The 16,129-nt window shown below is 48.0% G+C and overlaps 1 protein-coding gene across 7 annotated transcripts in view; it reads left to right on the top strand.

Moving 5' to 3' along the window:
* Positions 1 to 16,129, top strand: part of IL6R (interleukin 6 receptor) — a 50,284-nt gene that overhangs the window by 28,865 nt on the left and 5,290 nt on the right. For 3 of the 7 annotated variants that reach the window (XM_089914579.1, XM_089914607.1, XM_089914598.1), the window contains 3 exons: positions 6,755 to 6,801; positions 7,949 to 8,018; positions 11,784 to 11,877. In XM_089914579.1, the coding sequence (XP_089770705.1) occupies positions 6,755 to 6,801; positions 7,949 to 8,018; positions 11,784 to 11,877 (211 nt within the window). Of the gene's footprint in view, positions 1 to 6,754; positions 6,802 to 7,948; positions 8,019 to 11,783; positions 11,878 to 11,997; positions 12,212 to 14,823; positions 14,927 to 16,129 lie in introns of all 7 variants that reach the window. The other 4 variants (XM_089914584.1, XM_089914591.1, XR_016393766.1 and 1 more) reach the window with 3 other exon arrangements.

Below are 16,129 nucleotides of genomic sequence, written 5' to 3'. Positions count from 1 at the left end.
GAACAAGGGCAGGGCCTTTTGGTGGGGCTGGAGCACAGACGTGTGGGTGGGAGGTCCCAGTGGGGCAGGTGGAGGCAGGCTACTCCTGCAGGAAGGCCTGCAGAGAGTGGGGGTGGAGGGGGGGCTGGTAGAGGCCTGGGGGAGGGGATTGAGGAGTCTGGACTTCAGTGAGTGCTGCCCCCTTGAGGCCAAGGCCTGGCCGCACACAGTCTGTGGCCACAGCCCTGTGTGAATGCCGGGCGCAGAGTCACCCAGTCTGGGGCCCCTGTTCCGGCCAGCAAGGCCAGGTGACTGCTGACAGCACCTGCTGTCGAGACTCATCGAGTCCCTGCATGTCAGGGCTGATGTCACCCTGATGTCAGGGCAGGAAGAAGAGCTTATACATTGACAGGTGGCTGGTCAGCCGCTCTTCCCAGAGTGGGAGTTCTCCCAGATTTGTCCTTTCCGGTAGCACTGGCAGGGCTGGCATCTAGTAAGTCTGTGGACCCTTTGCACAGCGAGCTTGGGGCAAAGTGCTAGGGAAAAGCCCATTAGGCATAAGAGGGTTATTTCTTGCTCCCTTTAACTCCCTCTCACACCCTGCTCACTGACACCTGGAAAATAATTAGAACCACTTGTGACAGGTAGCGAGTGACATGGACCCATTCTTTGGAATCACACTGTTGAGGAGGTGCTAGAGGTTTGCATCCGCAAGGCCTTTGGGGCGCCCAGAGGCCAGGGCTGCGGACTCTCCGGGCAGATGGGTCTCCCTGGCCCGATCCCTGAAGCCACGTACTGTCACCTCAAACCCTCCGGTCCCATTTTGGGGGCGTTCACTGTGTTCCTTTCCTTGGCACCCCCGAGGGGGAAATTGTGCAGGTTAAAGGGCACTTGGGGACACGTTTCTGAAGAGATTGTGCCCCGTTCAACCGTCAGTGTGCATCCCCTGCCTCCACTCTCGTGCTGTTTTCCACGGCGTCTCCATGTGCCCCTTCCACGGCGTGGCCTCTCCACGTCCACTCTGTGCATTGTCCTTGCTGGGCACAGGCGGACTGGGCTCTGGTTGCTGGCCCTACTCCTGCACAGTGCGACCTTAGGGAAGTGCCCGACGGAGCCCAGGTGTGCTTAGTTGTCAAATGGGAATAACAGGCCTGCCTCAACACCCCAAAAACCAAAAAACCCCCCTCACAGGGTTGTTGTGAGGATTAAACGAGATGGACAGCCGTTTGCACCCAGCCCTGCACGTGGTAAGTGTATACCAAATGCCAGCCATTCACATGTGTCTCAGGCCACACCTGTCCTTGGAGCTCTGGATTCTTGTCTCCACTCTGCCCAGAGCGGGGCCCACACCCTCCCTCACAAACCTCCCTGTATTCCTTGTCCAGAGAAGGACACCACCACCCAGCCCGCTCCCTGAGCCGGGACATCCCCAGGACATCAGACTAGACACCCCCCTTCCTTGGCTCAGGTTCTTGTCCCATCTCAAAAGAATTCTTTAAAAAAAAAAAAAAAAAATAAATAAATAAATAAGTTAGTTTATTTTTGGCTGCATTGGGTCTCCGTTGCTGTGTGCAGGCTTTCTCTAGTTGCAGCGAGCGGGAGCTACTCTTTGTTGCGGTGTGAGGGCTTCTCATTGCGGTGGCTTCTCTTGCTGCAGAGCACATGCCCTAGGCGCGCGGGCTTCAGTAGTTGTGGCATGCAGGCTCAGTAGATGTGGCACACGGGCTTAGTTGCTCCGCGGCATGTGGGGTCTTCCTGGACCAGGGCTCGAACCCGTGTCCCCTGCATTGGTAGGCGGATTCTTAACCACTGTGCCACCAGGGAAGCCCTCGACAGAATTCTTATAACGACCCCCCAAACTGATCTCTGTCTCTGGTGTGTGAGCACCAGGCCGTCCTCCACGCCACTGCTACGGGCATCTTTCTAGATCACAAGCCTGCATATTGCTCCCACACCCTCCCTGATAGCTCAGAGCTTCCTGGGATTTCTGTAAAATTTCAAAAAGAATTTTGGGGACCAAATAAGGTCACCAACTTTTAATTTTGCAAAGTAGGGACATAAAGTTAAATGGTTAAGTAAAAAGTTGCTATTGCCATTGACCATCACCATTATTTCATAAAGGAGAGGCTGAAACAAGGGCTTAAGCTCAGAAGGAAGACACTTTGGCAACCTTACACCGTGCAAACATCCACGCTGCCTTGTCCGTCTTTTTCTCCTTTGGCCTCAGACCAATAGACTTCTCCACAGATCATTCTGGGTGGTGTTGGGGCCCAGCTGGAGGGTACTTCTTTCTCCTCAGGAGACTGTCAGCTCCTTGGTGAGGTTTTTTTGTTTTGTTTTGTTTTTTTCATGAATGGAGGAGCCGTGATTAACTTGCTGGTTGGTGGTTTACACGTTGTGAGGGAAGGTGTGAAGCTCAGAGTGGAAGGTGCTGCTCAGCTTGTGGGTTCCTGTGTCCCTGCCCCCAACCCCTCTCTGGGAATGTCTGGCTTTGTGGTTTCTCCCTCTTCCCTTGTGTCCTCATCTCTCTGACCCTCTCTGGCTTCCTTTTACTTTCCTTTTCCTCTTCTTATTCTCAGCTCACTCCTATTTTCCCTCTATGTACTCCAACCCTGGAGCCCAGTGGCCCATATCTTAACTGGTTATAATATACAATTTAAAAAGATTGTGTTAGTGGGACTTCCCTGGTGGCGCAGTGGTTAAGAATCCGCCTGTCAATGCAGGGGAACACGGGTTCGAGCCCTGGTCCGGGAGGATCCCACATGCCGCGGAGCAACTAAGCCCGTGCGCCACAACTACTGAGCCTGCACTCTAGAGCCCACGAGCCACAACGACTGAGCCTGCGTGCCACAACTACTGAAGCCCCCGGTGCCTAGAGCCCTTGCTCTGCAACAAGAGAAGCCACCGCAACGACAAGCAGCTCCTGCTCTCCCCAACTAGAGAAAGCCCACACGCGGCAACGAAGACCCAGTGCAGCCAAAAATATAAATAAATAAATACATTTATTAAAAAATAATAAATAAAATAAAATGTTATCGCTATACCCAAGGTCATCTAGGTTTAAGAAAATTATTGTGTTAGAAAATGTTTTATATTCTCTGCTCTGAATTTTGAGAGTTGGGTCAGTTTTTAAACAGATATTATTGTGTGCCGCGCGAGTGCTAGGTCCTTTCAGCCTGTGATCCCAGGTGATCTGTGCAGGAGGAAGTTATCCCCTTGCTTAGAAGTGAAGAAACAAGGCCTAAAAGAGGTTAAGTGTCTTGACCAAGGTTACACATGTGTATGAAGACCTCTGCCATCTTTTATATTGGATTTATCTGTTCCAAAACCCAAGCAAGCAAACCCAAATCCATTCTCAAATTAACAGAAATAAGTCTCTTGTTTTAAAAACTTGTGTGGAAAAAACTCACAGGTGGTCTTTATCAGTTTCACTTATTGGAGTATGGTCATTCATTCACTCACTTTGTTATGAATATAAAAGTACACCTTACAATCTGGAAATATTAATACAAGGGACACACTCAGTGTTGCTGTTAATGTATCGAATAGTCTTTTTTTTCCAAGTGATTTTTTCCATAATTAATATTTTTCTAACTACAAAGTTTTTCAGCAAGATGCCAGGCCTGTGTTAAGAAGTGAGTTTACAAAGATGAGTAAGATACAGTCCCTGAATTTGAGAAATGTTCAATCTAGAGGTGATTTTTTTTTTTTTAACAAAGGGGAAAAAAAGAGTATTCTTGGAGTCAGAAAGCCTTAACACTTATTTCTTACAAAACTTCAGGCAAGCTATTTAACCTCCCTGTGCCTCATTCTCCCCATATGTAAAGTGGGGATAAAGATGGTACCAATCTCAGAGTACTGTTGTGAGAATTAAATGAGTCAATTCATGTAAAGTAGGTAGAATGGTGCCTGGCACATAGTAAGTGCTCAATAAATATTAGGCATTGTTATTATTGCTGTTTTGTCTGGTTACCACCACCACTATCCTTACCCCTGTAACTTCCTGGCACATGGGGGGCACACGGGGGCACAAGGGACCAGTGAATGATGGTTCCTTCCCCTCTTTCACCCAGCATGCTAGCTGAAGGGAGGCATTGGGAAATATAAAATACTTTAGGAGAAATATGAAATACTTCTGTCCAAACAGAAAAAAAAAATGTGCTCACAGATGTTGCTAATGTTTTATAGCCTTCCTGAGCCTCCATGTCTCTGTAAACCTGAGATAATAGTACCTGCCTCATATATTGCTGTGAGGCTTCCCCATCACATAGGCTAAGAACCACTTGGAACTGGAGTAGGGTGAGCTTCCACAAAGGTCGGTGCTAGAAATACTAGTAATATTCTATTAGTATGCAGTTAGTATTATTAACCTAACTTATTTCTTCCCACCCTGATCCCCAGTTTTTTCATCTGTAAAATGGAAATGATTATTAGTAATAATGATGCAAAAGTTGTTCCATCTCAGGGGACAAATGGTCTGAATCAGGGGTCCCCATCATCATCTAGGGAACTTTTTACAAAAAATTATTTATTTCTTTCTTTTTAAATTTTTATTCTTTTTAGCTGTGTTGGGTCTTCGTTGCTGTGTGCGGGCTTTCTCTAGTTGTGGTGAGTGGGGGCTACTCTTCGTTGTGGTGCGTGGGCTTCTCATTGCAGTGGCTTCTCTAGTTGCGGGGCATGGGCTCTAGGTGTGCGGGCTTCAGTAGTTGCAGCATGTGGGCTCCGTAGTTGTGGCTCGCGGGCTTAGTTGCTCCGTGGCATGTGGGATCTTCCCAGACTAGGGATCGAACCCATGTCTCCTGCATCGGCAGGTGGATTCTTAACCACCGTGCCACCAGTGAAGTCCCTAGGGAGCTTTTTAAAAAGTCTTGTTATGTAAGACAATCTTACTATGCATTAGAAAAATTTTGTCCATTCTGGTAACATTCCTGGGTTACTTGAGATAAAATTCCTACTTTATCCCTGGAAATCTGAGCCACCAAAGGTTAAACATCCTTTTCTGGACCACGTACCATGTTGGGGGGTCAGAGCTGAGGGTTGAAAGTATACTGGTCTCCCTTTCTTCCTGAAACATCTCTCTGGGCTTGGGGAACCTTTTCAAAACCCTGATGTCTGAATCCCATCCTGGAGATCCTGAGGCCATAGGTCAAGGATGGGACCTAAAAAGCCACCAATGATGCTGAACATGTCTGGGTTTGGGAACCACTGCACTGAATGACCATCCATGGTCAGCCATATTTCCTATGTAGCGTTGCCCCTGTCTCCCGGTTTTAGCTTTCATTCTAGTGTCCCCTCCCTCTCCTTTAATCCTTCCGTCACCCCCTGCTATGAGTCTAACTGCTCTCTGCTAGGCTGGTCTGGGAGGAACACACAGGAATAAGAGACTGTGTCCCTCCCATTTATCCTAGGTTGATTTGGGGCTAACTTGATGTATGACCTTGGACAAGTTGCTTTCCCTCTCTGGGCCTCTGTTTCCTCTCTGTACAATGGGGAGGGTGAACATGCTCTCGTGTCCCTTCCACTGCTGCTAGTGTGTGGTTTTTCTCCCCTCCTGGGAAGTCACACTCCCTCTGGAAATTCTGTCCTGAGCAGAAGTAGGGTCACCCTCTCCTCCAACCCCTTGCTAGCCCTTCTACTCCTGGCTCAGGGAGGCTCGACATCTTTGTGTAAACCGGTTCTGTGGTATTTTTAATTTCTTGATGGAAAAATGATGAACTGAGAAGAAAATATTTTAAACTCCAGAGCATTCCACACATTGCCTGTCAGGGTTCAGCGCCTGGTCCCTCGGGCCCACGTTTGCCGCTGAGCCTGGCCTTCTGTCAGCACTCTCGCTTTGATACTTGGCCTTCTGCAGCCTTGTGGGTTTCTGCAGAAACGTGGTTCCCATGGAGGATGAGGGGCCTGGGAGGGTGCCCAGTCCCCCTCCCTTCTTGGGCAAAGTGTATTAAGCCCACCCAGGCAGGTGAGAATCTGTTGTTTATATTTATTTTTTTTAAAGTATGTATTTATTTGGCTGCGCCGGGTCTTAGTTGCGGCATGCGGGATCTAGTTCCCTGACCAGGGATCAAACCGGGGACGCCTGCATTAGGAGCACGGAGTCTTAACCGCTGGACCACCAGGGAAGTCCCTAGAATCTGTTGTTTAAATAAATATTTTTTATTGCAAAAATGTGCATAAAGGAAATTAAAATGTTAATGGTGTTTATATCTAGTGCTGTGCATCCTTCCAACTTTTTTTCCTCTGTGTGAATATATATATTGCAATATATCATATAACATATAATGAAAAATGATATAAATGTGTTTCTTTAGAAGCTCTGGATCAAACTCTGTGGCCTTTTTCTTGTCTTGAATTTTTCATAAAACATAGCATATTCTTAGCTGTTTTCTAAAATTTTTTTTTTTTTGCGGTACACGGGCCTCCCACTGTTGTGGCCTCTCCCGCTGTGGAGCACAGGCTCCGGACGCACAGGCTCAGCGGCCATGGCTCACGGGCCCAGCCGCTCCGCGGCATGTGGGATCTTCCCGGACCGGGGCACGAACCCGTGTCCCCTGCATCGGCAGGCGTACTCTCAACCACTGCGCCACCAGGGAAGCCCTCTAAAATATTTTTAAAGACTATTACAATATGTGGCTATATCATAATTTATATAGCTAGTCCTCTAGGTTTGGATATTTGTTTGTTTCCAGCATAAAGTTCATTGTGATGAATTTTATTCCATCAGATAGGACTTTCAGCATCCATGAATCATTAATAATGACTCTTCTATCCACAGAATCCAAGAGTTCTCCAGCTGAGACTGAGCTGCCCCCCTGCACACAGGTGAGCTCATGTTCTTGTCAAAGGGTCACCTAGTGTTAAGGGTTGTGGGCTGGCATCAGGCAGAAATTGGTTTAAATCCCAGCTCTGCCACTTACTAGAAACATGGCCATGGGCAACTTGCCTGTCCTTTTCACACCTCTGTAAAGCAGGGTAAGAGTAGTTCTCGTCCCGGGGATGTGGGCCATGGAAAGTGTGGAGCAGTGCCGACCTAGCTCACTGAGCTGCTCTGTGTCTGGTGCCTGCTGTTTAATCTCTGAACCTCTGGGCACCACTAACAGCTTAGCCAGTGACTCAGATTCAGTTTTTCTGAGCTCTTCCCCTGTGGACTCCTGGTGTCATAATTTTCTGGAAAGAGGATTACTTCTGAAGCTGCTCAACAAATCCTCGAGTAATCCAATTTCCCATCCAACTACAACTCCCCTCCTGGTCCTTAATTCCCTAAATGCTAAGCTGGGAGGCTCAGCCACTCCTGGAGCTGGACAGCACAGGGAAGGAGCCTAGGGTCCTGCACCTTGGCTATATTGGATGCAGGACTGTCCAGGCACCAGTGGAAGCAGCTCCAGGGTGAAGCCCATGCCTGTGGGGCTGGAGCGTGGAGGGAACTGACACTGAGAACTTGCCACGCCGTGCTAGGCTCTGAGCCTGGCGTTTGCTAACTCATTTCATCCTTAGGATAACCAACATTTGGGTGTCAGGATGGTTGTGCCTACAAGGGAGGAAAAGTGATGCCCACGTGGGTTAAGAAACTTGCCCAGGGTTACATAGCTAGTAAGTGGTGGATCCAAAGTTCTAGCCTGTGGTTTTCCTAGTAAGTGGTGGTATCCACACCCTGGGACCGGACCCGTAATACAACTGCTGCTTCGGGGTATCTATTGATTCTCCTCTGTGGAAGGTGCTGTGCCCTTAAGCTCCTGGTAGAGAGGCAGATGGGAAGAAATCCCCACCTTGAGTAGGCAAGCTGTTAGATACAAATAATAGTGCAAAAGTTGAGATTGACAGGTCAGAGATGGAGAGGTCCATGAGATAGAGAAAGGAATGCCTTGGGTGGATCAGGCAGGGGGCTAAGGAGGAGGTGGCACCTGAGCTGGGTCCTGAATGATGGTGAAATCTGCAGAAACAGGGTTACAGTCAGGAATATCTCTTTTAGGCACCTACTACTAATGAAGATAATGAAAATATTTTCTCCAAAGATTCTGCAAATGCAACAAGCCTCCCAGGTAAGGACTGGATATTTTTGTATTTCTATGGCCTACGGGATGCAAAAGAACTTGTCTCTGCAGAAAGTCCTTTTGTTTTTGGAAATATTGGCAGAGGACCAGTCTGCTTAATGAAAAGGATCAATGCCAGAAATATTCTTTTTTGTTACCTTATACCTCCAAGTTTGATATTGTTAGCTATGATATAGTGAAGAGACCATAAGAAGGATGGGATAAGTCAGTAAAATACTTCACAATTGGCCCAGAATACAAATGAATGTGCTACCAACAAAATTATTGGAGTCTGAAATGGAATACGCTTTGAGGAATGGAATAAATCTTTGCTTCGGAAACCCTTGATTTCAATGGTTCTGATTCCCTATACCTGTGAGACCAGGAAAACTTAGTAACATTCTCATCAAGAAAGATCCCAGCCAAAAAAAGAAAGAAAAAAGAAAGATCCCAGGTCCTGTGCTTTTTTACTATATGTATGGGACTCATGGGGTCCAGACTCTGGAGGCTCAGTAGCTGAGTAGATCCATCTGATGGCTCTTGGGCTTTCTGAGGAAGGCCTTGGCCTCCTTACCTTTACCTGGGCAGATTCCTGCCGCACCTGATGCTGGACGCCCATGCTCTGTCATCCCAGTTGCAAAGCCCTACCTAGTGCAGTGCACCTGGGGGGACCTACTAAACACCTGAGGCTAAGCTCTGCCTGCACAGCTGGGAACTCAGAGGGAATTGAACGCATCCCTGCTCTCCAGGAGACTACCATCCGGGGGCAGGCTCTGGTAAAGAGTAAAGTAGTAACTAACAGAGAGCAGAGTGTGAGACTGGCCAAAAGAGAGCCATAGATAAAGCAAAGTGGGATTTAGAGACTTGAGAGAACATGTCCATTGGGGGAATCAGAGAAAGTTCACGGAGGAGGTGCCATTTGAAATGAGCCTTAAATGATATGGGTGGGATGGCAGGAGGTTGGGGCAGCAGTTCAGGGGCTGCTGTGGAGGAAGGACCTTGGAGTCTTCTCCATCTGCTCTCACTGATGATCTATCTCATTCAGCCCCATGTCTTTAAAGACCATCTAGGGGCTCATGACTCCCAAACTTCTAGCGCCATCTCTGACCTTTCCACTAAGATCCAGACTCGTGTATCCAACTGCCTAGGTGACGTGTCCACCTGGATACCTACTAAAAATCTCAAACTGAATGTGCCTAAAAGAGAATGCTTGATGCCTCCTCGCCTCTTCAACCCAAATCTGTTCTTATCCTTCTTCCTCATCTCAGGAACTGACACCACATCTTCTGGGTTGCTGGAGCCAGGGAATTAGACATGCTTCCTCTTCTATCCCTCATCCCATGTCCAGTCCCTCAGCAGGTCCTGCCAGTTGTATCTCGAGGCATGTCCAGGAGCTGACCACTTCTCACCTCCTCCACTGCCAACACCCGGTCCAGCCACTGCTGTCTTTCCTCCTGTAGGAATTTAGGGGCTGTCTGCTGGTCTGCTGGCTTTTAGTCTTAATCACCAATAGACTCTTTTCCAGCCACCAGCCAGAATGATTCTTTTTTTTTAAAAATTTATTTATTTAATTTATTATTTATTTTTGGCTGCGTTGGGTCTTCATTGCTGCGCGCGGGCTTTCTCTAGTTGCGGTGAGTGGGGGCTACTCTTCGTTGCGGTGCGTGGGCTTCAGTAGTTGTGGCGCACAGGCTTAGTTGCTCCGCGGCATGTGGGATCTTCCCGGACCAGAGCTCGAACCCATGTCCCCTGCATTGGCAGGCGGATTCTTAACCACTGCGCCACCAGGGAAGTTCCCAGAATGATTCTTAAAACACAAATCCAAGCTCTCCTTGGCTCAACACCATCTTCTCTCCTGGAGTAAAAGCCAAAGACCTAAGAAAGGCCCTAGTCTCCATGGGGTCAGGCCCCCAATCTTTAGACCTCGCCTCCTCCTTTCTCCCTCTCGCTCGCTCTTCCACACATGCTCTACCTCATGGCCTTCGTGTCTGCTGCTTGCTCTGCCTTGGCCAGCCCCTTCATCCAGGCCTCTGCTCAAATGCCCCCTCCTCAGGGAGGCCTTTCCCCACCAGCCAATCTGACAGAACCCCCTGCTGTCACTCTTCCTTTCCTGTGCTTTGTTTTCCATCATTGCCCTTGTCACAGCTGACGTCATATTACATACGTATTTGTCTGTCTCCCTTGATTAGAATGTAAGATCCAGGAAGCCAGGAGCCTTTCTGTCATCCAATTCTCTGTATCCCCAAGGCTTAGAACAAAGCCTGGCACACGATAGACACTCAATAAATATTTGTTGAATTAATGAAGGAACAAATACAAAAGGTGATGAAATATTAGTAAACGAGTCAGCCAAGCATACATGAAATGGCTGTCTCTGCCAAGAGACGTAGGACATACTAGGAGAGACCTGTCCTTGTGGTCAGTGCCCACTACCAGCTGGGGCTCAAGGCAAAGCCTGCATCCACTGGGCACTCGAAGTGATGACTGGTAGGTGACATCTTCATCCGCACTGGGTACTGTTTGGGGCGGAAGGGCCTGAATCCCAAGCCCATGAGACTGCAAGTGTCTGCGTTGCCGGCAGGAGAGAGTGATGGTAGACAGATGTACTCTCTGTCTAGTCCAGGGTCTCTCTCTGGCAGCCATGGGAAGGAGCTTTCTGTAGGAGGACGTGGCTGCTTGTGAAGCTAGTTTTTTTCTTTCTTTTTTTTTTTTTTTTTTTGCGGTACGCGGGCCTCTCACTGTCGTGGCCTCTCCCGTTGCGGAGCGGCCCAGCAGCCATGGCTCACGGGCCCAGCCGCTCCGCGGCATGTGGGATCTTCCCAGACCGGGGCACGAACCCGCGTCCCCTGCATCGGCAGGCGGACTCTCAACCACTGCGCCACCAGGGGAGCCCGTAAAGCTAGTTTGTTCTTTTATTCATTCAATGAAATATTGGTGAGCCTGCTTCATTCAAGGCACCACATGAGCCGTTGGGAGCAGTTGGGAAAAAGACACATGTGGTCCCGGCTTTCAGGGAGCTCAGACTGGAGGGGGTGGAGTAACCAGGAAGGGCACGTAGCCAGCTTGGAGCAGGGTCACTTCTCAAAGGAAATGACATCACCTCATGTGAGACTCAAAGGTCCAGGAGGAACTGGACAGCAAAGAGTTGCAGTGAAGGTGGACGAGCGTTCTGGGGGAGAAGAGGACATGTGGGAAGAGCTCTGGGGGAAGAGGGAACATGGCATGAGGAAGATGGAATGGAGTTCATATGGCTGGGGCTTGAGTACCAAGTGGGGAGACAGGCAAGAGGTGACACCCCACTGGGGAAAACTGCACCTGAACACCTGATTTAAAGCACCTGAGCCTCCGTGACATTTTCCTCGGTGGCGCTGCCGTCAATGAGGTCCCCCAAGCCTCTGTTTCTGGCACTCCCTCTGTGCCTTGTGGGGCAGGCTGAATGCCACTAGAAAAGCCACTTTGAAAGTGAGTGGGAGTCTGTGGCTGGCCGCAGGCGCTCAGAAGCTCTGAGCTTGAGGTGTATCTCTTGCCAAGTGGTGGAATCCTGGGGTCTGTCAGGTTGTGCTGGGGGTGACTCCTGTAGAGGTGGCTTTGGCCAGAAAACTGGCAAGCTCGTCAAGTGGCCTGCCGCTTAACGCAGAGCTGTTTCCTCCTACGGGGTGAGGTTCTGCTGAGGTTTCGACAGCACCTGCTGAGTGGTTTTTTCCCCTTCTTTCCTCTGCTCCTCTCTTCCTCCTCCTCCTCTTCTTTCTCTTCCTTTTTTTTTTTTTTTTCTAGTGCAAGATTCTACTTCGGTACCACTGCCCACCTTCCTGGTGGCTGGAGGAAGCCTGGCCTTCGGGACGCTCCTCTGTATTGGCATTGTCCTGAGGTGAGATGGGCCCGGGAGGTGGTCCTGTGGTGTTCTCATGTTTCTGATCTAGCTTTGCCAGGGCTAGGATGCTGGCAATGGGTTGGAGAGCCATGAATGGATTCAAGGTATATTTTAAAGGTAGAATTGACAAGATTTGATGACAGCTCAGAAGAGAAGAATGGAAGAGAGGGAGGAGTCAAGTCTGACCCTCAAGTTTCTGGCTTAAGCAATTGGGCAGATGGTGGGTGTCGTCCATGAAGAATGGAAAACACTGGAGGTAGAACAACTGAGTGAAAAGCGACGATTACATGTTGGCGCCACTGGGGAAACTCCAAGTGAACAAGTTTTGGAGGTAATTCAGATCATTGGCAGCAGGCAGGTGGTAGTTGGGGCCACGGGAGAGGATGGGGCCAACAACGTAACCTGTGGAATACAATTGAAAAATTGTGTAGAGGAGGCGATGAGAAAGGGGCTGAGAAGGAGTGGCCTGACAGGGAGGAGAAGAAGCAGGAAAACCTGGCTGTGAACACCAGAGGGAGAAGTGTGTGTTAGACACTGAAGAAACCCCTTAGGCTCTGGGATTGCGGTACGAATATGACCCTCCCTCTCCTCCAAGAGCCACGTACTAAAATCAGTAAAATACCACGAGAGAAACACCACACCAGGGATATGTGCACAGGTAACTCTGAAGTGCCTGGCTAGACATTCTTGGGAATATTCCATGTCTCCAAATAAGCAGACCTAGTGGATCACCTTTAAATGCCCTGTCCTAGTGCCCTCGTCTGGTCATGGTGAGAAAACACCACAGGTGAGGGCTTGGTTGGCGCCCTGGTCACTGTAACGCCCATGCCCATTTCATCCGAATCTCTCTCTCCATTCGGTCATTGGTTTTGTCATTGGTTCCCAAGCTTGCGGAGAGATCACGTAACAGTGCTCCCAATGAATGGGCAATAAAGAAAACTTGCTATGTTCATGATTTTACTGCAGGAACTGGTAATTTTGCATATGCTGAAGCCCTAACGGAAATCAGGCTGGGCTCTGACTTTGGATGGTGGTTCATTACAATAATATAAGTAGAGGAGAAACTTCACTGTGTTTTTCCTGTCTCTTCCCTTGTGTGTAACTTTCAAGGACTCTACCTGGTGGTTGTGAGAGGTGGTCTTTGAGGGTGCTTGGGAAGGAGGGGTAAGACCTTGGCAGAGAGCTTTTCCACATGTTACAGCTCATTGGATTCTCACAGTGACCCTGAAATAGCTCGCCCACCAAGGTGGTCTGTGTTGGAAGATGACAACTCAAGCTGTGTTCGGGTTGTTTTGCTTTGATTTTCCAATGAACTAGTGAGCATGCTGTCCAAAGGGTGTGCGGAAGATAAGGTTCCTCAAGAGTGGAGGTAACTCCTTGGAGGAACCAAGAACTCACTGTCTTTTACACCTTTGGGTCAGAGAGGGGCCATGGCAACTTTCCGAGGTCTTCCTGCTGCCTTCTAAGGGATCCCTTGCCTCACCTCAGACACATACTTCTGTGTTCTCTTTCTATTTCTATATCATTAGGGCTTCAAAAGGCCTTTCTTATAACCTACCACAGACCCTATAGAGTAAATATCGTGATTTCCACTTGACAGATGAGGAAATGAAAGCTGAAAGAGGTGGAGTGATTACAGCTAGTAAGGATAAGGCCAAGATTCAAACCCAAAGCTTGTGCTTTTTGGATACGGCCTTACGGGTCATTTAGTCAAACTCTTTAATTTTACAAATGAGAGAACAGCCCTGAAAGGTAAATGACTTGCCCAAGGACACACAACTTATTAATTAGCAGAGACAGGCCTAGAACTTGTGTCCTGAGAGTCCCTGCCCACTGCACCAGCCTGCTGTCAGCTAAGAGGTGGGCCCAGTTGGTCCTATCAGTCCAGTGTTGGCCAGTGGCCCTGCAAACAAGCAGCGCCATCTTAGTGTGCTGTTAACCGCTAAGAGAGAAGCGTTAGGCTGGGAATTGGCCACAGCGCTCATCACAGACTTAGTTTGCTAATGTGCTGATGGTGTTTGTATACTGGCTGGTTGCTACACAACCAGAGTCCCCGAAGGCACAGTGCCTTGTGCAGAGAACATATCAGTAATTTATTTCCTAGCCTGGTGAGTTTCCATTTTCTCTCATATAAGGCAAATTTATTTGGAAAGAGGCCAGTTATTTCAAGTAATGAAAAACTCCTACTCTCAAAGTCCCCCGTGTCAAGACAAGAGTATAAATGTAGAGATGATGTGGGAGCCTGGGGTGCCAAAATGGTTGGGCCACTGTACAGTTGGGGTGGCCAGATTACAGTGGACAGAATGAGAGGCAGGTGGAGGAAGTAAAGCCCACCCACCTGTGACACCATCTTTTTATTTTTAGTACATTTATTTTGTGTCTCAAGCAAAGCATAGTATTTTCCTAAATATTTTTCCAGCAACATCAGTGACAATTTTTTAAAATTTAAGTGTGCTGTTGAAGAAGGTGTGCCATCTTCTTAAGTGGATGTTATAACTTACAGGGGCCAATTCTCCCCACCCTACTTCCTGTGCCCCACTGCTTCTCTCTCTTTATTTTATGCTATCAGGCACTGAGAAAATAGGATTCTCATAGCAGAGAATTACTTTTCTGCACATTTATCTAGAATGGCTAACGCTATTAGGTGAGGACTTCCTATATGTATGTCTATGATTTAAATCATTTTGTATTGAATGTATTGTCTCATTTCAATTTTTTTTTTTGGCCGCATCACGGGGCATGCGGGATCTCAGTTCTGTGCCCCCTGCAGTGGAAGCGCAGAGTCTTAACCACTGGACCGCCAGGGAAGTCCCTCATTTCAATATTTTAAAATCACACTCTTCCACTTCTATGGTTAAGGGATATTATAAGTGGTTTTTTTTTTTCTTTTTTTGCGGTACGCGGCCCTCTCACTGTTGTGGCCTCTCCCATTGTGGAGCACAGGCTCTGGACACGCAGGCTCAGCGGCCATGGCTCACGGGACCAGCCACTCCACGGCATGTGGGATCTTCCTGGACCGGGGCACGAACCCCTGTCCCCTGCATCGGTAGGCGGACTCTCAACCACTGCGCCACCAGGGAAGCCCTATAAGTGTTTTTTAAAGATTTCTTTTAGCTGCAGAACCTTTTCTTTAAGCAAAACATTACGAAGCCCAAGTATGTAAAATAGGTAAAAGGTGGCGGCTGAGGTGCAAATGAAGTCTGACAGCTCAGCTCTTTGTTCCTTCTACCCGCCCTGCACCCTCTCCAGCCCCCAAGCCCTGCTCAGACCCATGCCCAGGGCAGGGCAGTGCCAAATGTGGATATACCCCAGGCCCTGGGGTTTCAAAGGCCCCTCTGAGCTTAGTGATTTGCCAAAAAATCTCATTTACTCCTCAAAATTTTTCAAAAGAAGGAAAGCTCATCTTTCTCAGTTACCCATCCAATTGCTTTGGAAAAAAACTGAGGACAGAGACTGCTTTCCATATTGGTTAGGTAACATCAATAGAGACTTAAAAAAAATTGTGATACATGATTGCTAAAAATTGGTAATTTGCTAAATACTGACAAATAGGAAGAAGGGAGAAAAATGACACATTATGCAAAGACAGCCACCGTTAATTTTTAAAATGTAAATGTGATCGAAGGCTAACAAACATAAGAAAGTGCAGATGTCATAAGTGTACAGTGCCATGAATTTCCACAAAGTGAAGATACCCGTGCAATTGACACCCAGCTCATGAACACTTTATATTTAGATGAATTTCCTCTGAGTCTTTTTCCTCTGCATAGTTTCTTGTTTGTTTTTATGTAGCCATGATTATTCTGTCTCTACAGCTCTGAATCCTGCCTTTTAAATTTAGTACCAGTTATATAACATAAGCACTTCTTCCCATTGTTACAAATTCTTTGTAAACCTCACTTTCATCACTCCTCCATTAGGTGGCTATAATACCCAAGATCACTTAACCAACCTCCTATTGGGCATTTGGGTTGTTGTTTTGCTTTTGTAAATAACACTGTGTTGAACATCTTTGTGCATAAAGCTTTTTCCATAGCTATGCTCTTTCCTGAGGGTATATTCCCAGAAGTGGAATTCTTGGGTCAGAGGATCTGAATATTTTGAAATCCAGAGCATAATGACTCTATCCTCAGTTCTCTCATGAGGGAGAAGGATTCCACCCAGGGACCCAGCGTAGCTCCAGTAAGCACCCCTGCTGTGTTCCCTTCCTGTGCAGTGCCTGAATGGTGAAGCCTAAGTCACATTCTGC

Source organism: Delphinapterus leucas, chromosome 1, assembly GCF_059928025.1.
Source record: "Delphinapterus leucas isolate spDelLeu-1000000601 "Yukka" chromosome 1, BTC_Dleu_Yukka2, whole genome shotgun sequence".
NCBI classification, from domain to species: Eukaryota; Metazoa; Chordata; class Mammalia; order Artiodactyla; family Monodontidae; genus Delphinapterus; species Delphinapterus leucas.
This window is presented reverse-complemented; position numbering and strand designations above follow the sequence as displayed.